Below are 25,424 nucleotides of genomic sequence, written 5' to 3'. Positions count from 1 at the left end.
AGCCTGGCTGCACCTGGGGCCCAGACCTCTGGATTTCTCATCCAGTGATAAAAATACAGAGATGAAATAAAGGGGGAAGAGATTATATTGGTGACAGTGGGCCAGGAAAATACAAACTTCGAAGACCAGATGGAAACCCCTCAGCTGAAGAATTCTGGGAAGCTGCTTCTGAGCAGCCCTTATGGAAGTGACACTGACCCTGGCATTTTCTCTCTCTCTTTCAGGACCTCCTGTAAGTACTCCCTGGAAGCCTGGTCTCATGCATCTGAAAGGCCTTGGTCCCTGCTGGTAACCGGGCCCTGGGTGGGGGGATTGAGCCCCCTACACCCTCCACTGAAGACTGCAGGGTCCCTCCAGAAGGTTGACACGGCCGTCATTTTGCTTTCCACCCACCTCTGCAGCCTCCAGGGCCAGACCATAGTTGTGCCCCGGACAGAACACATCCCAGTTGCAATCTGAAAGGCTGGTTTGCCCCATTGTTAGCCTGCTCCTTTGTCCCCCAAAGAGGCAAGTGGAGTCAAAGAAGCTCCGGGTATTAGAAAGAAGAAAGAGATCATCTCTGGTCAGGTCTGGTCCTTGAAAGTCCCCTGCCCTTTCAGTAAACAGGTCGGTGAGCGGCTCTAAGTGTGGACTGCTCCTGAGGACGCAGTGTCCACACCGCTGAGTGGGCAGCTCCATCTGGCCAAATCACTTCGGGCAGGTGGTGGTTGGTGGTGGTGGCAGGGGTTTTATGTAAGAGAATGATGTCAGCGGGTTAGATTGGGAAACAACACAAATTAGAGGCAGCCTGTCGGGCTCCTTCCCCTGGCATCACCCTAAAGCCAGAGGCAGGGCGGGGGAGCTGAGCCATTTCCAGAGAACCTGAGAAGAGCCCGAGGAGACCGTCTCCCCGAAGTAATGGATCCAGAGAACAGGGGCATGTCTTCTGAGGACAGCATTCGATATCCCAACAAAAGGCCCAGAGGTCGCTGGGGGAGCTGGGTATTGGAGTTGAAAGGGCCGAGCCCTCCACATCAGATCTTTCTCAAGGATACTGAAAGCAGCCCTATCATCCCTTCCTCGGAGAAGTCATTTCCATAGCTGTTCTCTTGATCTGAACCAACAAGAACAGCCGCCTAAGTTGTAATAAGACCATGATGTTCCATTCCATCGGTGTCCTGAAAGGCACATTGAACCCGGGCTGACGATCCCGCCCAGCTCGATGCTCAGTTACAGAGAGAGAGGAAAATCCTGTCATTCCCTGAAAAGAGGAGGGATGATTTATCATGCATGTTTTGGATGTCAGATCTCAATTCCTGTCATCAATCTTCCAAAATAAACTCTGCCATAGGAAACTTCGACAGACCACCTGCTGGAAATGGGCTGCTTTTCCCCTTCTTTGTGACAAAGCCAAAAAGAGTCCTCACCTCCCCCCATTCCAGGGACCTCCCCCATATACCTCGTTCCCACAGCCAGGCTGCGGGGCTAACCCAAGTCAGCTCTGGGTCCCTGCCTGACTTGAGGGCTGCCCTCACCAGGAATGCAGCATCCTGAGAGCTTCTGCTGGCCTCACCCCACGACCTTCCCCAGCCAGGGAGGGTGCTGTCACTGCTGGCGGCTCTGCAGTGGAGAGCAGATTGGGGGTGGGGGGGGGTGGGATATGAGCGTCTCCTCACAATCCCTACCCGCCCAGCCACCACTCCCATGGACTGAGGGAGACGAGCCCAGGTAGCTTCCCTGAATTCTCAGCCTGACGCAGAAGAGTCCTGAGTCTTCACCCAACTCTGGCTGAAACCGCAAGGCAGGATGAGGAAGAAATTGGAAGCTGGCCGGGGTGGAAATCACCCCCTAGCCCGTTCTCTCTGCTTCCCGCAAAGGAAGAATGCCGCCAGCCAGAGGCAGGGAGAGGGAGATGGCAGCTGGTCACAATGCCTGTCTGCCACCCTCTGGGTGTTTTTTCAGCGGCACCTCTGGGGTGACACTGGTTACTGTGGTCAGTGCCTAGATAACACAACCATGGAGGATAGATTTAAGTAGCAGCAGGAATCATCTGAGCGGTGGGGCCCACCTCTACCCCACAGCTCCTGTCCATGGCAGACATTGCTAATCAATTAAGAGGCTTCTTTTTTTTTTTTTTTTTAAACAATTGGTTTTTTTAAATTTTATTTTATTTATTTATTTATTTATTTATGGCTGTGTTGGGTCTTCGTTTCTGTGCAAGGGCTTTCTCTAGTCACGGCAAGTGGGGGCCACTCTTCATCACGGTGCGCGGGCCTCTCACTATCGCGGCCTCTCTTGTTGCGGAGCACAGGCTCCAGACGCGCAGGCTCAGTAATTGTGGCTCACGGGCCTAGTTGTTCCGCGGCATGTGGGATCTTCCCAGACCAGGGCTCAAACCCGTGTCCCCTGCATTGGCAGGCAGATTCTCAACCACTGCGCCACCAGGGAAGCCCAAGAGGCTTCTTAACAGAATGCTTTACTCAGTCACTACCAATCCACTGGAGTCCGCACTCAAGCTGACAGTTGCTGGCCATCCCTGCACTAGATTTAAGAGAGAATTTCTTAATTACAGGAATTGTGAGACTGAAGCAGATGACCAAGGGAAGTATTCATGTGTCTTTCTCCGAAGGAATATAAGGAAATGTATGATGTCCAGCTGCCAGCCCTGGTTGAAAAAGATCCTTGCTGAAATACTAGCTAACACTTACTATGTGTTAGGAGCTCTTGTGCTTTTATGGAAGCAGTGTAATTGAGTGATCACAAGCATGGACTCTGGAGGCAAGCCGCCTGGGTCCGAATCCTGGCTCTGCCACTTCTAGCTGTGTGACCTTGGATAAATTACTTTACCTCTCTGTGCCTCAGTTTCCTCATCTATAAAATGGGAATAGTAATAGTACCTGCCTCATCCAGGTGTTGTAAGGAATATATATAATTATATGTATGTATATGTATGTATGTGTATATGTATATATATTATGCATACACATATATGTATGTACGTATATTTTTTTCCATTTAGAATGTATTAACTCATTTAAATTCTAAAAACAGAAGACTTCCCTAGATGATCCCCAAAGATTCTGACAAGTCTTTAATTTTCAGGAAGAAGTTATTATTCTTTGTATTTTTATAAATTAATTTACTATTTCATTTTATTTCTACCCCACCTTATTCCAAGAAACATTTCGGGGTGGTTTACAAACTAGATAAGGAAACAGTGGAGGGGAATGTGGAGAGCAGAGGCAAGAAAACAAGGAGAATCCAGAGCTGATGACACCACAACATCCTGTGCAGATGAGCCACAGATGCAGCTTTGAGCTTCTTGGTGGTCAGAGCAAAGAGGGAAGCAGAGCTGTTACAAGAGTCAGGGGGCAGTAAGGTAGGAGCACCGCTGGCTGTTGGGTGAAGCATAGCTTTCCCTGGTGCTGAGACCCTAGAGAAGTTCCTCCCATGTACAGGTGATGTCGGTGTTCAGTACACAGGAGCAGTGGGGAAACTGCCCCTCTGTCCCTATCGGGGTTAGACCCCCTGTGTGAGGTTGGGAACTCCCCACAGGCCCGTCTGCCTCCTGGGACGGGAGGGAGGTGGCGGCCCCTTGTTGGCCCACTCCCTGATAGCATTTAGAAATGACAGGAAGGGGGATTGGCTCAGTGCTACAGCTCTGGTTTGAGGAGGACATTGGGTGCCCGAGCTGTCTTTGCGGAGCTGGGAAAGAAGGGGCTGAGTCCCCAGGTTCGTGGTACCCGCCCTCAGTTTCATTCATTCACAAACATGAATTAAGGAGCTACTAAGAGCTCAGCACTCCTTAAGGCACTGGGGACACATCCGTGAACAAAACAGAAAGTGCCCTGCCTGCCTTGGCAGCTTACGTTTTAGTGCCTGGGGGCAAAGCAGAGTGAGAGGGTGGGCACGGGCTCTGTGCCCACGGGGCCGCTAACCAGCATCCCCTGAGCTTGGTTCTCTGTGGGGGCATCCCTCCACCCCCCGCCCCCGCCTCTGGGATGTCCTCAGGAGCAAGGGACCGGGTGGGTGGGGTGGTGCTAGGGGCATTACTCCTGGTGCTGCCTGCATTGCCTCAGCAGCCCTGAGGCAGATGGACTTGTCTCTGGGTGGGCACACTGAGACCCACTCCTGGCGCCACTGTGGGTGTATGGGAAGAGCAGGACGTCTGGAAGGAGAGAAACTCACCTGATGGCAGAGCCTCTGGAGGGAGAGACCAGGGGCCAGCTCCACGCACCTCCCGGCCAGTCCTCTTCTTTTCTAATGATCGCAGCATTCAGCGCTTGCTCCATGCCGGCCCCTGTGCTGAGTGCTCTACACAAATTATCTCGTTCAGTCCCAAGAGGTAGATATGATTGTTCTCCCATTTACAAGATGAGGAAACCGAGATACAGGGAGGCCAAGCGACTTGCCCAAAGTCACCGACTAGTAAGTGACAGCCAGGCAGGCTGACTCCAGAGCCCTGCTCTTAACTAAAGCCTGCTTCTTTCTCCCTTACCAAGACCGCATCTCTCCTGACCCCAGGCCCTGGCCGTGCCAGGGGGGTGCTCAGCTCCAGAAGCTGTCTGCAGGTGGTCCTCCCGCTCTGCACGGCGCCCCATGACACCTCACCAGGCAGCTCCTAGAGCAGTTTCTCTGCCACCCTCTTGTATCAGATCCATCTGGAAGTTGGGGGCCAGAGTGAAAAACGCATGACTTTCTCGGAAGTTGCTTTGTTCCTGAGCCCCCTCCTGTGCATATTACTATGCGAATATCTATTATGATCAACATTTTTTTGAATGTTTTCCTCTTTTCAGTGGGATTTCAGATCCATCATATGGAGTCTTTAGTCTATACCCAGAACTGTGCTAGGCAGGAGTCCTAGGGTTATAAAAAAGAGTTTGAGAAAGACATGGCTGTGGTCAGTGAAGACAGACTCCTGGAGCCACACAGGGTGGGGTCCAGCCTCCCGCTTCACTGCCAGCGCCAGCTCATTGTAGAGAGGGTGGCCTGAAGCTAGTTAGAGGCGTTAAAGGAGGGAAGTCCCACTGCCCCCTTCACCATCCCAATAGAGGGGAAGAGGCCCCCTAGAGAGGCCCGCACCCTTCCCACCTCCTGCTCCATGGTCATGGTCCATCAGCTCAGATGGGGCAGGCCCAGCAGAGGTGTCCCAGGCAGACCGGCTCCATCAGAGCTGGCGTCTGGCTTCCCCTGTGTTGTAGGACAGGGAAGACCAAGCTCCAGCCCCTTGGGCCCTTTCCCAGGCCAGGACCAGCACACATGAGTGGGGGGCACTGAGGCACAGAGGCTCAGAGACAGGGGACATGCTGGTGAGTCTAGAGCCCTGATGATCCTTGAGAGACAGAGACATGAAGGGACATTCTTGTCTTTCTGTTCCCTGCACCTGCCCTGAGCCTGGCACGGAGGAAACCGCTGCTAACTGCTTTTCTGAATGAATGAATGAATGAATGAATGAATCAATGAGTGAGTGAATGCATGCTAGAACTGAAAGGAAGCTTAGTGATTATGGCCCTCTCTTCATTTTGTTCATAAAATAACAGAGGCTCATAGAGCACAAGTGACTCCAAGGTCACCCAGCTGGTTGGGCTGTGTGGAACAATACCCTGACCTTCCTAAACTTCACTCTTTCCCCCTTTATTTCAGGGTCCTGCTGGAAGACCCGGCCTTCCGGTAAGTAGCTTTCATTTCTTTTTTCCTTTGCATCTCTCTCACCGGCTCTTTCTCAATCCAAGGACAGGAGAGGTTGGGTGGCTGCTTTCCTCCAGGTGTGTCTGGGTGGGAGGCCTCTCTCCAGCGTCTCTAACCTATAGCTGAGGGTGAAGCTCCTTGGCACCTTTCCTGGGGCCCAGGCAGGCAAATGACTGCAAGCAGGCCCATCCAGGGCCGCACCTGACTTCCGTACTGGTGGCCCTATAATGGGGGGCTGGATGGGGAGGCAGTCCCCTGACTTACTGGGTGTCCTCCTTACTGGTATGCACCAGCTCAGTTGAAGGCCACTGTCCCTGCTTTGTCCTATGTCCTCTGGTAAGAGTAGACTCAAAAACTTTGTTTTCCCCCCAGTTACCATTTCTGAGTGCTAGAGAGGCTGGGTCAAGTAACCATGGGGACTCTGGGACAAAAGTATCAATAGTACTAATAGCCATGTCTCACTGAGACCTTCATAGGTGCCAGGCACTCTCCTAATCCCTCTTTATACATTTGATTGATGAAATGGGTAGTATTATGCCCATTTTATAGATGAGGAAACAGAGAGAGGTAAAACAGCTTGTCCGATGGTCCAAGCTTCAGTTGTAGACCTGTTTGAGGTCCCGTGTCACCACACACCATCCCATACTGCTGTTTCCTGCGGTCCGTACTCGACATTTGAGGACCATCTTTAAAGTCTTCAAAGGCATTGCCCTGTGGGGTGTAGCCTGGGGCATAGATGCATTGAGTACCGGATACCGTGGGCCCTTGGATGGGTAGTGGCTCAGGCGAGATGCTGTAGCCAGCCAGAGGGCCGAGGTGGGCGTGGGGGGGGAGCCAGGGCTGGCACCAGGCTGCCCTCTCTCCCTGCACTGAAGGCCACACCCATTGGATTCCAGAGCCTCTGTGCATCCCTCTTTATCCCAGTTACTCCTCTTTTAGACATGAATTATACTGTAACCTCTTGACTAAACCAGCAGCTTCTAGAATTCATGTCCAGCAGTGACTTTTTTAATGAAATGCATGTGGGCGAATGTTTGGCGCTTGAAAATGAAAACTCTCCCAGCAAGTACGAGCCCTGGAGCAAAGGAGGACGGGGGACTCTGTCCCATGAAATCCAAGGAGGGGAAAAAATCAGATGACTGGGAGAATGTGGGCAGACTTTGTTTTTTTCTGACAATGTCCACCTTTAAAAAGCATTTGGGGGCAATTCTCAGAGCAGGGGCTGCCGCACAGAGTTTCCAGCCTCTGGCCATTCCATGCCAGTCCCTAACCCGAGCATTTTATGGCCAGGACTGCAAAGAACATTAGTTTTAAAAAAGAAATGAAAAGAAACCAAAACACACATCCTGCAATATCATTCAGAAGCCCAAGAGTGAGTGGGTTGTTGGGATGTCAGAGCCGACGACCAGCAGGCTTGTCGTCCTCAGCAGGAAGGGTCGCAGTCCTGCTCGTGCTTCCGAGCAAAGGGACCTGGGAGTGACCCACAAAAAGATTTGCTGATGCCGGTCTCTTGTGAAATACGAAAGTGTGAAGTACACACGTGCTTATAAAAATCACTTGCCTGTGGCCGTACTGGGCTCACTACCTGTACATGCAGTTTACACAGCACCCACCAGGTGCCAGGCACCTGGAGTTAGCGTTCCAGAACCATTGTCTCTTGGCATCCTCCCAGCAGTCCCGGGAGAGAGATCCAGATGTTCAGGGAGGTTCAAGAAACAGATCCATGTGTATAACCATCGCTGCAACCCTGCCACTCTTTCCCAAAGTCTGAACGCTTGACTAAAGACACCTTCAGTCTTGACAGTGTACATGTAACAGGAGCCTAATTCAGAGCTGGTTGCTCTTCCCTGGTGCGTCCACATACATCTTGGGATGCAAACCATCCCTCGGGGCATTTTGCCTAAGTGAGGTCAGCAGACACAGAATCACCCCAGAAATGCCCAACCTTCAGGGGAACCCACAAACCCAGCTCGCTCCTGCCGGGAAAAACACCGTCTGATTTTCAGCCCCTGTTGTCTTCCAGCCTTCCAGGCCCCTGGCAAACCCCAAGCCCCACCCCAGATTTTATGAGTCTGCACATATATGATTGCAAAAAAATATTCTCTACCAAAAGAGGGAGGAACAAAACTTAATAAGCAGATTTCCAGAGTGAGAAGATGTAACCCCTGGCTGCAAAACAAAGCAGTTCCCTCTCAGCAGCTGCAACTCCTGTTGTGGTTGCATCCACAGGGCGCACTATTGGCGCGGGACAGGGGGTGGGGGCTGGGCGTGGCGGTGACGAGGGGCAGGACTCTGTTGGTGGCCTTCACAGACAGAGGGCCTGGGGAGGAGCTGGGGGACGTGGGCGCCGCTCCCCAGCTCCAGCAGACGTAGACCAAGGGAAGTGATTCACCCATCTGTCACACGGGAGCTGCCACTCACCCTGCTCCGTGCCTTCAAGTTCTGCGTGACGAGGATGCGACCAGACAGTCTGGGGGACTGAAAGGGGCGGGTTCACCCACATGACGCCTGGGAATCATCCCGAGTGCCCATGCAAACCAGGTCTTGGGTGTGTAGCCAGCCATGGAGTCCTTCACGTGCTGGCCTGGCTCCAGTCACATCTATATGTTTCTGCCTCCATCAGGGGGACAAAGGTGCCATTGGGATGCCTGGACGTGTGGTGAGTTGGAGCATCTGTGCCTGTTTGGGTGGCCATTGCTTGCTTCCCCGTGCTGGCCTGTCCTGCAGACCATGGCAAGGCGTTGCCTACCCCACCCCAAGGAGGGGTCGGACCTCTCCCTTCCCCCACCCAAGTCTGCTTCAAGGAGGAGGGAAAAGTTTTATTCCAATCCTTCCGATCTTGCAATATGGCTTTACTCTCCAGAGAACTGCCATGGCAAAGGAAAAATTCAAAAATGGCATGAATAAAGCTCATCGCCAATCACTACTGAGGACTCCCACCCACTCCACTCCCTGACCTCCCGAGGCTGGCAGCTCACCCCCAGATTTATAGCTGCTCCTGCAACCATCCCCCGGCAAGAGCAGCGAAAGATGGCAAGAAATGCAAACTGAAAATGCTCTACAGAAACTGCAGTGGAGCCAGCTTCCGGAGTCATCTTCCCTAGACAGAGGCTAGTGATGCAGAAGGGGCTTGCTTCCAGGCAGGGCCTCCAAATCCTCAGCAGGAGGCTGGGGGTTAAAACATTCATCGTTTCCTGCTGAAAACAATAAGATGATGAAAGGTAATATTTGATAGGGAGCTTGTATCTCAGAAATGGGAAGGTTAGTGCTAGGCTTTAAGTTCCCAGCACCAGGGACCTGCTGGCAGGAATGGGCAGCACCTGGTGGCAGCCTAAGGCAATGCTTGCCACACGCTGGCCTCGCCAGCCCCCAGCCTAGTCTAGGATGTGGCCCGAGCTGCTCTCCCTGTCTGACCTCTAACTCCCCACGAGCCGCCAGCCTCAACCTCCACCCTGGCTCCCGGTGCCCCAACTTACCCCGTGCCATCCTTCCATGTCACTCACATGCTTTGCCTGGTAACCTCACCTCCTGGGCCGGGTTGGCCTTAGGCCTGGGTATGGCATCCTGTGTGAGTCTGCTGAGCTGGTGTGAACTCAGTGCTCAGAGAAAAGGCACCAAATCATAGGTAACACTTGAAAGTGCTGCCTGTGTGCTTGGCATTGTGCTAAGGGCCTTCCACACATCAGCTGACTCGGTCCTCACGAGACCTGCATGAGGTGGGCCCAGTTTCTACCCCATTGTTCAGATGAGAAAACTGAGGCTCAGATGTTAAGTGTCTGTCCCAAGGTCACAGGTCTAGGAAGTGGCTGATCAGGGACTTTAATCCAGGCAGTCTGACTCCAGACCTGTGCTCTTGACCCTGATAATGGAACTCACCCTGCCCAGGCCCCCCCACTGGCATCACAGCTCTAAGGAGGGTCTGATCCTTAGGAAGAAGCCACAGTCCTAGACCTAGGACCTGGGACATTTCAGAGGTTCAGCACAAGTGTTCATGTCACAGAGCTTTGAGCTCCCCAGGGCTACCCAAGAACTGTCTGTCAAGACATGGAGGCTGGGAACCCTGGGCCACCCCCGCCTGCAACTGTCCAACCACGTCCCAGATCACAGCACCGTGCAATTCCTGCCTGACCCTGTCTCTAGGCTTCAGTTCTCTAACTCCAAACCCTGAGTCCCCCAGGCTGTCACTGGGTCCTTCCCTGTGTAGATTAGGGAGACCACATTCAGCCGCCTTTCTCAGGGGCTAGCTGTGGGTGGGCCTGGGCCAGGCACGTTCTTCACCGTATCCCTCCGAGATCCCGTTTATCAATGAGCATGTTGAGACTCAGTTTGCCCTGGATTGGGGTAGAATTGGGTCTTGTACCCAAGACACCAAAGTCCTTGCTCCTGACAGGTAAGCTTCAGGAGTCTCTACCCGGCCTGCAGCTGCCAGCCTGCAGGGAAGCCTGCAAAGTGCAAAGCAATCCCTCCAGGCCTGCCCCCTCCTGCCCTCCTTCTTGGGCCCTGTGGATGTGTGTCCCCCCCCCCCCCGGAAGTTCCACCTGAGCCTCCGGTGGAGCAGGAAGGAGAGCCACAGGAGGTCTCCCCATTTCCTTCTACACAAAGCTATTTTCAAACCACTTTGGTGCTTTCATGCTGCTTGTGCTATTTTAAATGTGACAATGGACCCATTTGGCTGCCCAGTAGGGGTCCTGGCATGGACCCCCTGAAAAGAACTGGGGTGGCCAGTGGGTGTGAAATGCCTGAGTTGTTGCCATGATCCACCAGAGGTGGCTCCACGGGCTGCCACGAATGAGGGTGGGTCGGGGCCGTCTATCCACTGGTCACTGTGCGCACAGGGGTCCTTGGCCGTGACCCACTTTCCTCTGCATCCCGGCCACATCCTCCATCCCCCAGATGTGTGTGTCCTTCTATCTGTCTTCCCGTGTCCCTCCTCGCATCTTGCCTGGCCACCCCTAACGACTCCTGTCGCATCTATTGGCAGTTTTGTGCTTGGTATTCGGTTGGACCTTCAGAACAACTAGACTCCACCTCACCACACAGTCTTTGGGAAAGTCTCTCCCCTGGCCACCCCCTCCTCAAATGACCCCGGCAGCTGGGGCCACGGCTCCTGAGGCGATTTTCTGACCTGGGTGTGTTCTCCTTTCTCTATGTCTCTCTCTGTCTGTCACACACACACCCACCCACACACCCGCACACACACACACACACACACACACACACACACACACAGCTGGCAAGGGGGCCTTGTAAGGCCCCTGCCACTGTTTCCTTCTTAGTTATCTGGCTGGGGCTGGCGCTCAGGCTGAGACACCAGCCGTCCACGTGCTGTGCTCGTTGGACTCGGGACCTGTCATGTGTCAGCATCTGTGTTTTGTTTTGTCTCTTATTTCACGGTGACTTCCTGTGTTGGGTCGTTGTGCCATTAACACGAATTCTTGCGTATGTGCCTCTCTCTCATCCTTTCTTTTTTCTCTCCCTCCCTGTCTCTTCCCTGCACCCCATGTTGCATGTGGCCGCCACAGGGAGGAAAGGGCCAACCAGGCGAGAAGGTGAGTCCACACTTTCCCCTCCGCACTGGCACCCCAGCCTCTGCCTCCACCTCCTGGACTCTTGGGGGGGCTTCCAGAGGGCCCCATCCCCTCCTCCTGGCACACAGGCCCCAGCGGAGCATGCCAGCCCAGCCTACTCTGCCCTCGCAGCCTCTCACGGCCCAGTTTCCTAACAGCTTCCACACCATCGGGCAGGAGTCTTGGGATTCCTGGACTAAGGTCCCAGCTTCCCTGGCTGAGGGGGTCTCCCCTGCCCACAGAGGCTGCACGTGGCCTCTTCGCACTGATTTCAGCCTTAGGCAGTCACCCTTCCCAGAGGCAAGGAGAGCAGCAACTGCTGTTTTGTGTAGCTGGTTCTAGCCCCTCCCTAGCCCTCCACTGGTCCCTCAGACTTAGACACTCTAAGTGTCTAAGAGAATCCCCAGGGAAACGCCCAGACAGACTCCCGAGGTTATAGAGTGGAGTCTCCCAGGAAGCTAGAAACCCAGGAGACAGTCCTGGAGCATCAGCCCGGGTGGGTTCTGAGGCTTTATAACCAGCTCGCTCTACAGATGAGGCCCAGAGAGCCGGTGGGGCTCGCCCAAGATCCCACAGCCATAGTGATGATTGGGGGCCAGAAGCAGACCTCCTGATACCCAGCTCTGTATTTCCTTGCCTGGACATTGCAGCATGTATTTCTGCAATAGTCTCCGTCTCCAAAATAACAATGACAACAGTAACAATAGCAACTACCATGTATTAAGCATAAACTGTGTCAGGCGCAGTTTGAAGTGTTTTGCTCTGTTCTCCCGAGTAACACTGATATAGCCTTTCCAGGGAGGCTTTAGTAGTCTCATTTACATGAGAGGGAACTGAAGCACAGAGAGGCAAGGTCACATACCCAAAGTCACACAGCAGAAAGTGAGAGAGCTGGCGAGGAGCCCCATGGTGTCTGACTCCAAGGCTGGGGTCCCTAACCACTGTGCTATGCTGTCCTCCAAATGAAATGAAGACCCTCACAGGGGGGCTAAACCACCCAGGAGAAAGATGGGGGACACAATCACTGTATAAGGACAATAGCAGACACTTGCTAGCCCCTTCGCAGACCACGTGTTCTTTTAAGCACTTTACACCATTATCTCATGAGATTTTCACATCCACCCTATGAGACAGGTGCTATTATCCCTGCGGTACAGATAAGGAAACTGAGGCAGAGAGAAGTTAAGTAGCCCAAGGTCAGCTGTCAGGGAGCAGAGCCGGGCTTCAAACCCAAGTGTTCTGGCTCCTAACCATCACACTACACCACCTTGTATAAAAATCCTTGTGTAATTACAATGGCATAAACAGTTACTAATTTGAAATCACTCCTCACCTGCGTGTGAGGCATGACATTTTGCAAATGCATTTCCGTCCTTTGCCCTGTAAGCGCAGCAGAGCCGCTCTCAGCATCCCTTCACAGAGGAGGTATGTGGGCTCAGAGAGGTTCCATGATGGCAGAGCAGGACCTGGAAGTGAGGCCTGGGTGTCTCCTCTGCCAGGAGCGGTGGACTCCTGGTGGGAAGCAGCATCCTGCCCTCCTCCAGCCGGGCACAGTCTGGATCCTTCTGCCAGAGCATCACCTCTCACCCCCACCTGTGTTCCATACACCCTTCATCCTCCTCCTGTCACCCTTCCCCAGCCCCCAGCAGAAACACACACACACACACACACACACACACACACACACAGAGGTGTATCTAGGCAGCTGGACCACATGGTACTTTGAGCCCCCAGCCCAGCATCCACCATCCTCTCTACGTTGAAAACTCTGCCCCAGACTTAACCTCTCTGTGTCACTCTCACCCCAGGACTAGGAGCCAAGGCAGCTCCAACCTTCAGGCTCAGGGCTGCTGGGCCCACACAGCAAGTGTGTGTCTTCTCCCCACCCTCTCTTTACAGCAGCTCCAGCCCGGGGCGGGCTGCTGTTCAGCAGTTACAGGGTGTGAAGCCGTGTGGCCATTTGGGGCTGGGGAAGAAGACCTCAGGGGGTGTGAAACTTGGCTGGGGCTGGGGCAGGTTGGGGACATCCTGAGCGGGGCCCTGTGGGCATGCCTCTGGGGCCTGAGCAGCCATGGCTGAGCTGAGGCCTCTCTCCCTCCCTCCCCCTCCCCCCTCCCCGTGCCCCCTCTTGCCCATCACTGCACTGAATCCTCTCCTCCCGCTTCCCGGCCTGGGGTCCCACCGCCCTCTTTCCCTGGTCCCCACATCACGTGCTCTTGCTCACGTCTCTTCTCTCTTCGTTCCTCCTGCTTCCCCACTGCCCTTCTCAATCCTTCTCGAATGTTCCGTCCATCCCCTTTTCACCTCCTCTCCTCTGGGTCCCTCATCTTCCTCCATATCCTCTGCCCCGCTTTGTCCTCTGGCGTCTGGCTCTTGGGGCCCACCCTCACCCGCTCCGCCTTCCCCACCTGCCAGCTGCTCCCTTCTACTCTTCCCCTCCCACCCCTGTCCCCCTCCCTCTCCCCCTCCTCCCTCTTTCTCTCCCCCACAGGGCGCCCCAGGAGATGCCGGGATGTCCATCATCGGTCCCCGCGGCCCCCCTGTAAGTGGCTTTTGCCCTTCCTTGGGGTGGAGGGATGGGTGAGTTAGTGAGGAGGCCTGTGGGGGGACAGCGTGGGTCCTGGCCACGCCTCTGGGTGTGACGGCCGCCACGGGGGACGCGGTCCGCTGGGCCAGGCCTCAGTGCTGCTGTTGATGTTAAAGAAAGTGGCCTGACGAAACCTACCTCAGTTACAGCCTCTCGGGAGGGTTCACAAGGCCCTAGCCTCTAGCCGTGAAACGACAGCAGCTGTGAGGCGGCCTGCTGTTCACAGGCAGAGGGAGAAAGTGCTGGCTCCTCTCCCGGGAGGGCGGTGGTGGCCGTGCTCCAGCTCTCCCGGGGACACGTTCCAGAAGCCCAGGAAGCAGTTACCCCAGAGCCCAGTTCTCCTGAGCCAAGCACCCACCCCTGCTCTTGCCAGAGCCCAACCCGCCTCTCGCCCTCAAAGGCCCTGTTTCTGTGCTCAGTGCTGGGCCCCAATCCCCTCCACCCAGTGGCTGGGGGCTTGGGAAAAGCAGAGAGCCTTCCCCTCAGATATGCTTCCTTAGGGACCAAAAGGGGGGCGTGGGCGATGCTGCGGGAAGATAGTGTGACTATGGGAAGGAGGAATGGCTGTTTTTCTCAAAGAGCGTCCGACCCAAGGGACTTCGATAAAATCGCCAAATGTCGGGGTGGAAAGGACCTCAAGGATGGTCTAACACAGCCTTCTCAGAAGGGGAAACTGAGGCCTGGGGAGAGGAAGGGGCTTGGCCAGGGTCCCACACATAGAGGCCGAAGCAGCGTTAGAACCCAGGACCCCGGGCGCCCAGGGCTCCCCCCACAGCAACAGGCTGCAGTCTCCATGCTCTGCTGTGCTCTCTTCCTGACCTGCCGTGCATGGTTGAGGGGGGTGGGGACACAGAGGCCTAGCCTCATGCTCCCAGAGCCTAGCCCAATGGGTGATGCAGCCCCCCTACCCATTCCCCTGCCTTCAATGGGAAGCAGGAGGCTCTTACCCACTGCCTAGGGAGAGGAGAGGGGTCAGAGAGCAAATTGCTAAGCTACGTCCAAGGCCCTGTCTGCTATGCAGCCAGGAAGGGGCTATGGTGAGAGCTGGGAGCAGACAGGGAGAGCCGAGAAGGTCAGAGAGGGAGGGTAGCCGAAGGATGGAGCTGGGGAGCAGGGCTGGCGGGCAGGTCGGGGGCCTGGGCTGGAGGCAGGGCTTGAAGGGTCCTGGGCTGCGTGGACAGGCCTTCCCTGCAAGGTTTCTACCAGCTCAGACCACGCGACAGTGCTGAGGGCTGACACTTTGCACTTACTCTGTGGCGGGCGGTATCCTAAGACCTTTACACATAGTAGCTCACTTAATCCTCACGAGAACTCCACAGGTAGGTACTATTAGCACCTGCATTTTATAGATGAGAAAAGCAGGGCACAGAGAGGCTGAGTGACTTGCCGAAGGTCATACATGAGAGTGTGGCCATGGTGCTGGGATTTGACACTCAGCCCGGGCCGTGTGCTCAGAGTCTACACTCTGACCCCTGCTGCTACCCAGCCACGGGGTTCCCATCACCTGTGCTTCTGGCTCACGTGGCCACCGTCCCGATGGGCTGTAAGCCCCCTCGTGTACTGGGGGAGCCACAGTGTGGATGCCCTGAGCCCAGGTGGGGTACCCAGCCAGGGGGCGACTAGGAGATGGGAAGCTCACAGAGAAAGACAGTCCCCCAGGATCCAACGGCAAGGACTGAGTCTGGGGTGGACCTGTTAGGAGGACAGGGCAGTAACACAGAATACAGGCCCTACCCTTTGGCCACCATCTCTGTCTGCCTCCTGGTCTGACCACAGATGTTCCCTCGTGTGGATCAGGCTGGTCCTCTCACACCCTCTTAGCGGCATCTTTCAGCAGTGTCATGTCAGCTGGATACCTAGAAGTGGTTGAAAAGGCCCCACTTCTGGAGAATATGCTCCGGGGGCAGGGTCTGCCTCAGCTCCCCCTGCTTCCAGCCCAGCGTGTATAAATATACCCACTGCGCTGGACATGGTTCCAGGGGTGAAAAGTACCTTCTGTTCCAGTAATAGCAATAGCTTCCCTCTCCTGGACACCTAGGAGACATGCTAGGTCCTACGCCGAAAGCCTGTGTATGTACCAGCCTCCTTCAGTCCCTCCGGCCCCCAGGAAAGCTGCCAGCCCATTTCACAGAGCGGGAAACAGAGGTCCATAACTGGCCTGTGGTCACACGGCTCCTCAGTGCTGGAGCTTGGTTTGGGCCCAGTCGGCCTCATTCCAAAGCCAGCATTCTTTCCCCAACACCGCCTTCCACGTTGTAAGCTCTACTGTTTAAAAAGGATATTTACCTTGAAAAAACAATCCTCCCTGTGAGTGTTGTGTTGATGTTAGGAGAGGCTTTATGGCACCAGGAGGCTTGATCAAGCCCAGTGACCTCGGATTTTGGCCTGTGTGTGTGACCTTCACCCAGATGGCTGGGGCCACCCCTGCTGAGTCCTCGCTAGACACCAGGGCAACCCCCTTAGCTCCTTCTAGGAAGCCACCCGGAGATGGTGAGAGCAGGGGACCGCAGAAGACCATGGGACCGATTGCAATTAAGAGGTAGAGGTCAAGTGGGCAAGCCCTCTGCAGCCTGGGATGATGGGGAACATGTGGCTTTCCACTCAGCCAGGAAGGGCCTAGGACACATGCTGCTAATGAGAACCAGCCTTGTCTCTCTCAGGGGCCACCTGCCTCCTGTCTTGCAGCTTCGTAAACGGTCCGTGCAAAGGGGGCACCATCCGGGCACTTTGGAGAAGGATGGTTCACATTCCAGTGAGGCAAGATGCCGGAGCGGTGGGCCCCATTAAACTGAGCGGGAGGCTGGGACCCCGAGATGCTGGCTGGCCCCACAGGCACTGGGGAGGTCAGCTGCCAGGCTAGGAAATGTCCCCCATCTCAAAGGGAGCTCATTCTTTCCCGGAGACCCCAGGTTCTCTTCAGGGGCCAGGAGGAGCTGTCTGAACTTCCAGCCCTCATTCACAAGGAGACACCAGGTCAATACACCCGTTGAGTGTTTCTTCGTTTATTCATTCCATTAATATTTGTCAGGCACCTACGACATCCTAGGTGCTGGGTAGACGATGAAAACCTGACTGCAGCCCTCTTGCCCCTTTGCAGAGAGAAGCCATCCCATAGTGATTATAGTACAGACAGTCAGCGCTCAGCTGGAGACGGTTAGGGAGCTGTGGAGGATATGCAGGAGGCACCTGACTTGGGGTCAGGGCAGGCAGGGAAGGCTTCCGGGAGGAAGAGGTAACTAAACTGTGATCAAGGAGGAACAGAGGTCCCAGGTAACAAGGCTGAGGAGGAGCGCTGAGACTCCAAGGCAGGAGCGGTTCCTGTAAACTACCGGAGAAATGGGGAAAGTTCTTTCCAGAGCAAAGCAAGAGCAAGGATGGTGAGAGGGAGGTTGGCGAGGTGAGCAAGGGCCCGATCATGAAGGACACAATGTTCAGGAGTCAGGATTTTACCCCGAGGGCAGTGCAGACCCCTTGGGTTGTGTTCTGCTGAGGAGGGACACGATCAGATTTGCAGTTTAAAAAGCTCCCCTGATCCTTCCTGCTCCAGCACGGAGCATGCTTAGAAGAGGCTGCAGGTACGGGGCTGGCTGGAAGGGACTTGTAACCATCAAGGCCTGGACTGGAGCATAGTCAGTGGGGCTGGTGGGAGGGCTGGACTGGCGAGATATGTTGGAGGGGGAATTGACGGAATTTAGTGATGATAAAAATGGGGATTGACGGAGAACGAGGAGTTCAAGGTGACCCCACCTTTCGGACTCGAGTAACAGAGTGCCTGGCAGTGCCCTTCCCCAAAGGGAGAAGCAGATTTTGCGGGGGGAGATGAGTTCAATCTGAAGGTGATAGATTTGGGATGTCCTTGTAATGTTTGGCCCTCCGTTTGCTGCCAGAGGTCAGAGTGAGTGGACGCAGCTCACGAGGGTGAGTCATACACACCCCCTCCCAACTCTGCATTCAGTGACATCACTTTTCAAGCTTAAAATGGGCTGTGGTGGGAGTATTTACAGAATCACAGATTTACAGAAATTGGCAAATGCTGTACAAAGCAGGGCTCTCCTCCCCCACTCTCCCCAACATGATTAAGCATTTACCAGCAGCGTCTTGCTTAAAAGATAGCCAGCACTGACTTGGGGTAGCGGAGGTAGAATAAGGCAGGCTCTGGACAGATCCACGACTGGCCCTCTTTCAAGGGTTAGATAAGAGGGAAGGGAGAGCTCCTGGTAGCGTCCTTCCTACCAGAAACTTCAGTTTGTCTGTGTTGCTTTACTCCACACAAATGCAGGCAGGAGGAAGGTAGGGAGGAGTAGGCGTAGGGGTCCACTTCCAAAAAACAGGGATGCACTTGTCTCCCTCTCTTCCCTGGCCTTGAATTAAAGGAAGAGATTTTAGAGAGCAATGTAAAGCTTATTTCCCTTGTTCTTGTATAGAAGGATATAACATTAATCTGTAAATTAATCTACAAATAAATCTATCCATAATTTTAACATGATCCTAATACCCATGAATCTGGGGGGTGGAGTTAGGAGTCCAACAAAATAACATTCAATTTCATTTGGAAAAAAAAAAGTTATGAGAATTTCAGAAACTTTTTGAAACAGAGAGTAAGCGGGGTAGGGGAAGAAGGGTTTAGTTGTTCTACCAGCCATCAAAACGTATTATAGAAACAGAGCAATTAAAACAACAAATAGAACAGAAGTAAAGTCAAACGCATCTGGGAATTTGGTCCATGGTAAAGGCTTCATTTCACAATAGAAAGAGAAGATAGATTGTTCAGGAAATGATGCTGAGACAACTGACAAACAGTTTAGAAATCAGAGTAAATTTCAAATGAACAAAATACTCAGATGTAAAACATGCAACCATAGAATATGAGGACAAAGCATGAGCAAACATTTATAATTCTGAATTGAGGAAGTCCCTTCAAAACATGACCTAAAAAAAAAAAAAAACATGACCTAAAGACTTCCCTGGTGGTGCAGTGGTTAAGAATCCGCCTGCCAATGCAGGGGACACGGGTTCGAGCCCTGGTCTGGGAAGATCCCACATGCCACGGAGCAGCTAAGCCCATGCACCACAACTACTGAGCCTGTGCTCTAGAACCCGCGAGCCACAACTACTGAGCCTGTGTGCCACAACTACCGAAGCCCACACGCCTAGAGCCTGTGCTCTGCAACAAGAGAAGCCACCGCAATGAGAAGCCCGCGCACCACAACGAAGAGTAGCCCCCGCTTGCCTCAATTGGAGAATGAAGCAGCAGTGAAGACCCAACACAGCCAAAAATTAATTAATTAATTAATTAATTAATTAATTTTTAAAAAAATGACCTAAAACCCAGAAGCCATAGGAAAAGATTGATATGTTTGTCGGCATAAATGTAGAACTTCCATATGGCAGAAAATATACCATAAAAAAGATAAATGCCAAATTGGAAAGAATATTTGCAACACATATGACTCTCAGTTACTATTCTTGACAAAGAGCTTTACTCAAATCAGTAGGAGAAAGATAAACGTGGTAGGAATTATTGGTAAAGAATACAAACAGGCAGTTCACAAATAAATAGGATGGGTCAATAAACATTGGAAGAGATGTCCACCTTCAGTATAGATATGAAGACATGGAAACTAAAATCCATTTCCAAGCCTCTCCAAGTGCCTCACCAAGGCCCAACCTCTCCAGGAAGTAGAGTCCCAGTTTCCATTTGGTCAATGACAACATTCTTCCCAAGATCCCTGAAAAAGCTTTGGTTAGCCCTGGATTTGGCTCTGGGTTGGAGAGATGCGTCCTGCTACCAGGGACAGCTCTGTAATTAGCAAACCATGTGATTATCCCTACCATGTAAACATTACCCAGAGTGGGACTTGAAGATGTTTCTTGGAATCCTCTCCTCCTGACCTTTTCTTCAGGCCTCTCAGCATTCAGCGTAGCTGAAAGTTTACACTGGGTGGTTTCCGGGTTTTCTCCTTAGTGCTATTCTTAGCAACACTTATCCTTGAGGGAAGGGAGGCCTGGGGCCCTTCTGGTACATGAGTGGCATCTCCACCCTCTTGCCCTTTGGGATGCTTCCCACAAGCCCATCCCGGGCCCACAGCATGCTCCACCTGGCTCCCTGCCTGGACCCTGACAGCAGGGACCCCATCCCACCCAGCCTTGTCCCCTGAGCATATCCCCCGAACAGAGGCCTCTAGGCATGCATGTCCACAGCTTCAAGGAAGATCCAAGCAGCCTGGAGGTGTTTCAGGTTTACAGCAGTCGGACCCAGAGGAATCTTCCTCTGGATAAGGTCCAATTCTGAAACTACTGCTTGGCAAGGACAAACCACCATTGATCCTAAGACATAGGATCAAAGACAACCTTGCTTTATTCTGGTGCTCTTAGGTTCAGTTCAGTTTAACAAACATCTGATGATGGCAGCTACCATTTCCATAGGCTTTACAAATATAGCTGAACGACCCTATGAGCTTATACAGTTATCCCCATTCTATAGATGAGGAAACTGATGCACAGCGAGGTTAAGCCATTTGCTCAGAGTCACATAGCCATTGGTGGCAGTGGAGACACGATTAGAACTCAGTCTGCCAGAGTCAAAACCCCAAGCTTGGGAAGAGACTGAGGCCATCTCAGTCAAGGGGAGACTTCAAGCTGAAAGCTAATCGTGTGAAAGATGTGGTGTGTCCACTGAAAGGCAGGTGAGCCAGGGTGCCCAAGCAGAGAGTAGGTAGGAAGATGAGGCAGGAAAGGAGCTAAAATGGTGCATCAGGATGAGATTGAGGCTGACCTTGAATGATATGTGAGCAGAAGAGAACCCTTGCTGGTTCTTGAGAAGGGGAGTGCCAGGACCCAGGCTTCTTAGCTCTCCATCACTCTGGACCTCCTGGTCAGCCCGTCCCAGCCCTGGGTCTGCACAGCCTCAGGCTTCTTCTCACCTCCGCACTTCTCTTTTGTCCTGAATCTGGCCAGTGAACCTGCTTCTAATCTCCAACCTGAATACCGATCTGTGCACTCTGTACCTCCGGAAAAATGGACATGATTGCTCTGCATCCCACAAAGATCGGGGGACCCAGAGATTGCCCAACCAGGAGAGCCCTATTAGCCAGGGCGAGAGGACAGTGGGCAATCTGACCTGTTCCGGTCTGAAAACACATTCCAAAGGCCAATTTCCAATATCCAAACCATCCTTAGGTAGGTGGCCATGAACGATGACTGTGTAAATGAAGAGGACTTAGACGAGCCCAGACCAGGCGTTCAGCGTGCTGTAGGCTGCGTCCCCACTGTCCTTGCTCTCCATCCCGTGCCCATGCCGAGGTTCAGAGCATCCGGGCGGGCAGTGAGGAGCTCTGGGAGGCTACTTCCCAGAAAGACCCAAAGGATGCTGGCCACCTGCTTTTCCCTTCCCCACCCCACTCCCTGGAGGAGATTTCCTAGGATGGTCCATCTCCTTCTTCCTCCATCCTGCCTCCCAGCCTGTGTCTCTCACGGATGATCACAGAGGAGTGGGAGGGAAACCACTGATCCTCTGGGAGCCAAGGTGACCCGGGGACTAAGGTGTGGCTTCCTCTCCTCCTCGCCCACACTCACTCCTCTCCTGCTCTTTTCAGGGTCAGCCGGGCACTCGAGGTTTTCCTGGATTTCCGGTAAGTGGAGAGGACTGGTCAGCTGTGTCCCTGGCGACTCCTGGGCCTGGCTGTGTTAAACTTCAGGCAGGGCCGGCCCTCAAACTGCTTTTGCCATTCCACATTCCCATGGGTAAGGACCCTGTCCTGCAGCCTTTCGTGGAGAGCAACTGAGGAGAGTGGCCCAGCGCTCGGCTCTTAGTGCAGGAGGGGACAGGGACGTCAACATGGAACTAGAGGGGTGGCAGACAGCACAGGCTGGCCAGCCCTGCTTTCCAGAAACGCGCCCTCCACTTTCCACTCGAGGTGAAAAGGACTTTGATACCATGGCGACTGCCACCCGTCAGGTTCTCCCTCGTGCCAGCACGGGGCAGGTGGCATTTCGTTCACTCGCAAAGACCCCTCGTGGGAGATTCTTTTACTCCCCACTTTAGAATGGGAAACCGAGGTTTAAGCTTACCCATGGTCCCATAACAGCAAGTGGTGAAGCAGAGATGTGAACCCTAACTTGTTACGGTGCAGAGCCTGTGCCCTTAACTACCTCCCAGGCTGACTCTCTGCCAGGACAGCTGTGATGCTCGGTCTTTACAGCTGTGATGCTCGGTCTTTACATCTGGCCTCTTTCTCTTTCAGGGTCCCATTGGGCTTGACGGCAAACCGGTGAGTGGACCCTCTCGGGCTGTGGGCTCCCCCCACTCGCTTAGTCCAGGTCACTCACCCGGGGTCTCCTAGTCCTTCTGCGAGACCCTGACTCCTTGGAAGATGCTTCAGATAAAACGAACGTTCTTGGGGCGGAAAGTCGTTGCCAGTGGGAAGGGGAGGAGGGGCCATTTGAATGAGTTGCCCTGTCCCCCATGAGCCTCCCCTGGGCACAAGTCCACGGCCTCCAAGCTGCACTCAGTATCTGGAGCAAGAGCCATCCTAGAATTTGTTGATTCCGGGGCCTCCTGGAAGGGGCTGGAAGGTAGTGAGGCAAGGAGGCCGCGGGGGGGGAGAGGGCTGGAGAGCTCAGCCTGCTCGTTCTGAAAGGAGCCTGGGCTCTAGTTCACACCCTCGCCCCCAGCCCCGCAGGGCACCTTCTGTGTGCTCCTCGGAGTCTCCGTCTCCGTCGAGCCCCGACACGTGCCCAAGTCCACAGGGAGGCTGCTTCCCGTCCAGAGCTCCCCTCTGCTCATCTCAATCCTTTTCACTGGGCCCCAGACGCACACGTTCACGGGAGGAGCCCTGTGTGACTGGGGGGTGGGGCTGGGGTACTTCTGGGGTGCAAACGACTCACCCAGCACTCGTGCTCCTTTCCTTCCAGGGCCGCCCCGGACCAAAAGGGGAGATGGTAAGACCCAGCTTTCCTGCCTTCCCTCGAGGGGTGGGGGGTCAGCCTGGCCCTCACGGGCCACAGAAGCACTGCCCGGCAGCGGGAGTGGCCGCCCCACGGTCACTCCCCGGCTGGGTGCGACGCGTCCCCCTAGGTCCTCGCTCAGCGCAGGGAGGAGAGGCGGCAGGGGGCTTCTCCACCTGAAGAATGAGGAAAGGGAGGTCCAGAGAGCGTCTGCGCTTGGCCAGTGTCACACGGAATTAGCAGCTAGTGTTCCCAAACCGCCACTCTCATCCAGCACTCACGGGGGGCCGAGGGGTACCCATCCAGCACTTCGTCCTGAGCCTGATTTCCGCATGCTCCCTGCTCTGGGCCGTCCAGGGCTCCAGGCGCTCCTGCCCCAGCCGGGCACAAGGCAGACCTGGAGAAGCAGACCTCTGCCCCCACCTTCCTCCTGGCCCCTTCCCACCTTCTGGAGAGCCTTAACACAGTCCGTGCCACCCCGGAAGGAATAGTGATGGCCATCAGCAGGGCACTGCTCTGTAATCCTCCTAACAGCTTATCATCCCCACTCTATGAAAGGGCAGATCAAGGCTCAGAATGGTTGTGTGTATTGCCTGAGGTTACACAACTCCTAAGTAACAGAACAGGGAGTGAGACCCACGTGGTAGGCTCTTACCCTCCACCGTGTCTCCTTCTGCTGCCAGGGCCCTTTGTTTAGAAAGAAAGGGACCCTTCTAGGGGACTCCTCTTTCTGCCATCCCTCTGCCCCACCCCACTTCACCCCCCGTGAGTCTTCCCCATCTGTTCCAGGGTCAGAACTAACTTGAGCAGGGAAGGGTAGGGCCACCCCTTCTCCCATGAGCTCACGTCAGTGTCATAGGTCACCCGTCCACCTCATAGTCATCCGTCAAAATCCGACAGGCCACAGAGCCATTAGGCTTCTGTTTGGCTTGGCACGGGGACCCCAAGCTATTAATTCAACACGCTGTCTAGTGTAATTATCTTGGCCCGCTTATCATCTGTCCGTCTCCCACTCCCCTCCCTTCCTGGATGGTTTACCTGCTGCTGGGCATACAACGTGGGGGGCTGGGGCTCACCCTCACATGCTTATCCTGTGTCCTCACCTGTCAAAAGGGGGTCACCTCTGCCCCACCCACCTCACAGTAGCCCCGAGAATCTGATGTAAGGCGTAGACAGGATCGGGGTCCCCCAAGTGGCATAGAGGAGAACCAGGACTCTGAATTCATGGCTTGTCCCACAACTCACAGGGCTGTCCTAAGGATGAGAGGAGTTAACCCACACCAAGTGCTTAGAACAGTGCCTGGCACAGAGGAAGCACGACAGGTGCCAAGCTGGCACATCACCCTGACCTGTCCTAAAGGGGCAGCCTCAAGAGCTAATCGGTGCCATGTGTTGTTGGACCTTGAAATACTTAAAAGAAACTTGAAATTCAGATTTTTGTTGTACTCTCCTTGCTCTTCAATATTTCAGTTTATTGAAATGAAGCTGTGTGGGATCAACAAAATACCTTGGGGACCACGATTGTCCCATGGGCCACAATTTGGGACGTCTGGACTCAGTCCTCCAAGTCTCTGCAGTCCCAAGCCTTTGGGTTCTTTCTCTGGGCCCCTGGCCCTCCTTCTCTCATCATACTCCTCTCTCTGTCCCAAGAGAGGGTGGCCTGGTCCCCTGTAGTCTAGTTCCCTGCCAGATGCATCATATTCTGCTAAACTTGAGGCTAGACACTTAGTCAACCGCATAGGATGGGGTGCCACATGGATTGTCCCAAAGACCACTTGTCCCTTCCCATGAACCTCCTGGGAATTTCCCAGTTTGGTGGTCGGTCCAGTTGTCAAGTCGGGGACAAAAGAAGGCTATCCTCCCACCCAGATGGATCTGTCCATGGGCATCCTGAGGTCTTCAAACCCCAAAGAGACTGGCCTGGCAGGTGGGTCCTCACAGGCCCTCAGGAAGGCCTGCAGGATGGAAGGGAGCTCAGGGCCCCAGAGGCTGGGACCCTGCCTGTGGCTCCAGCCAAGTTTAGAAGCCCTGCCCCCTGAGGTCCAGCCCAGTTCAGAGCGCGTGGCAGAGTGGACACAGCTGGACCTTCACGGTCCCAGTGCCACCACTCACTGAGCCGCAGGGCCTTGTCTCCGTCACCTCGTCCGGGAGATGGAGTGACGCCAGCGCTTTCCTCTCGGGCCAGCGCGGGTGTGAGCTCAGCACATCCTGAAAGCCTTGCCTCCGAGGGGGTCCTCAAAACAAGGTGTGCCATCCTCCCCCCTCCCCTCCACACTGGCCGGGCGTGAAGCCTCCTCAGCACTGGCCTCTGGTCAGGGTCCTGAGAGACCCAGCTGGACACATGTCCTCCTCAGAGAACTGAGGAGGTCCACCCTGCACCCGGGCTCCTTCCTCAGCTCTGCGAGCTTGACAAGACACCCTGGATGGAAACCCCGAGGTCCCTTATGTTCCTCCGAGGAGCCCAGAATATGGCTTAAGTCGCCCACTTCCTGCTTCCTCTCTTTGGCCAAAGGTTTCTCCAAAACCCCCAAAGCCTGCAGCGCTGCCCCAGCCCCTGTGTCCCCAGAAGCCCTTCTGGTTCAGTGGGGTTGATGCTGAGGCCTCGGAGGGTAGGAGTTAGAAGGTGCTTTTGGCTCCGTGAGGACGTGGCGTGAGTG

At 54.3% G+C, this 25,424-nt stretch overlaps 1 protein-coding gene across 1 annotated transcript in view; it reads left to right on the top strand.

Moving 5' to 3' along the window:
• The first annotated feature begins 5,282 nt into the window (after nt 1-5,282).
• Nucleotides 5,283-25,424, top strand: part of COL13A1 (collagen type XIII alpha 1 chain) — a 79,991-nt gene continuing 59,849 nt past the window's right edge. The window contains exons 1-8 of the mRNA XM_059899633.1: nt 5,283-5,288; nt 5,623-5,649; nt 8,291-8,326; nt 11,190-11,216; nt 13,726-13,776; nt 21,417-21,452; nt 22,065-22,091; nt 22,735-22,761. Coding sequence (XP_059755616.1) covers nt 5,283-5,288; nt 5,623-5,649; nt 8,291-8,326; nt 11,190-11,216; nt 13,726-13,776; nt 21,417-21,452; nt 22,065-22,091; nt 22,735-22,761 — 237 coding nt within the window. The remainder of the gene's footprint in view (nt 5,289-5,622; nt 5,650-8,290; nt 8,327-11,189; nt 11,217-13,725; nt 13,777-21,416; nt 21,453-22,064; nt 22,092-22,734; nt 22,762-25,424) is intronic.

This window comes from Balaenoptera ricei, chromosome 16 (assembly GCF_028023285.1).
Source record: "Balaenoptera ricei isolate mBalRic1 chromosome 16, mBalRic1.hap2, whole genome shotgun sequence".
Lineage (NCBI taxonomy): Eukaryota > Metazoa > Chordata > Mammalia > Artiodactyla > Balaenopteridae > Balaenoptera > Balaenoptera ricei.
This window is presented reverse-complemented; position numbering and strand designations above follow the sequence as displayed.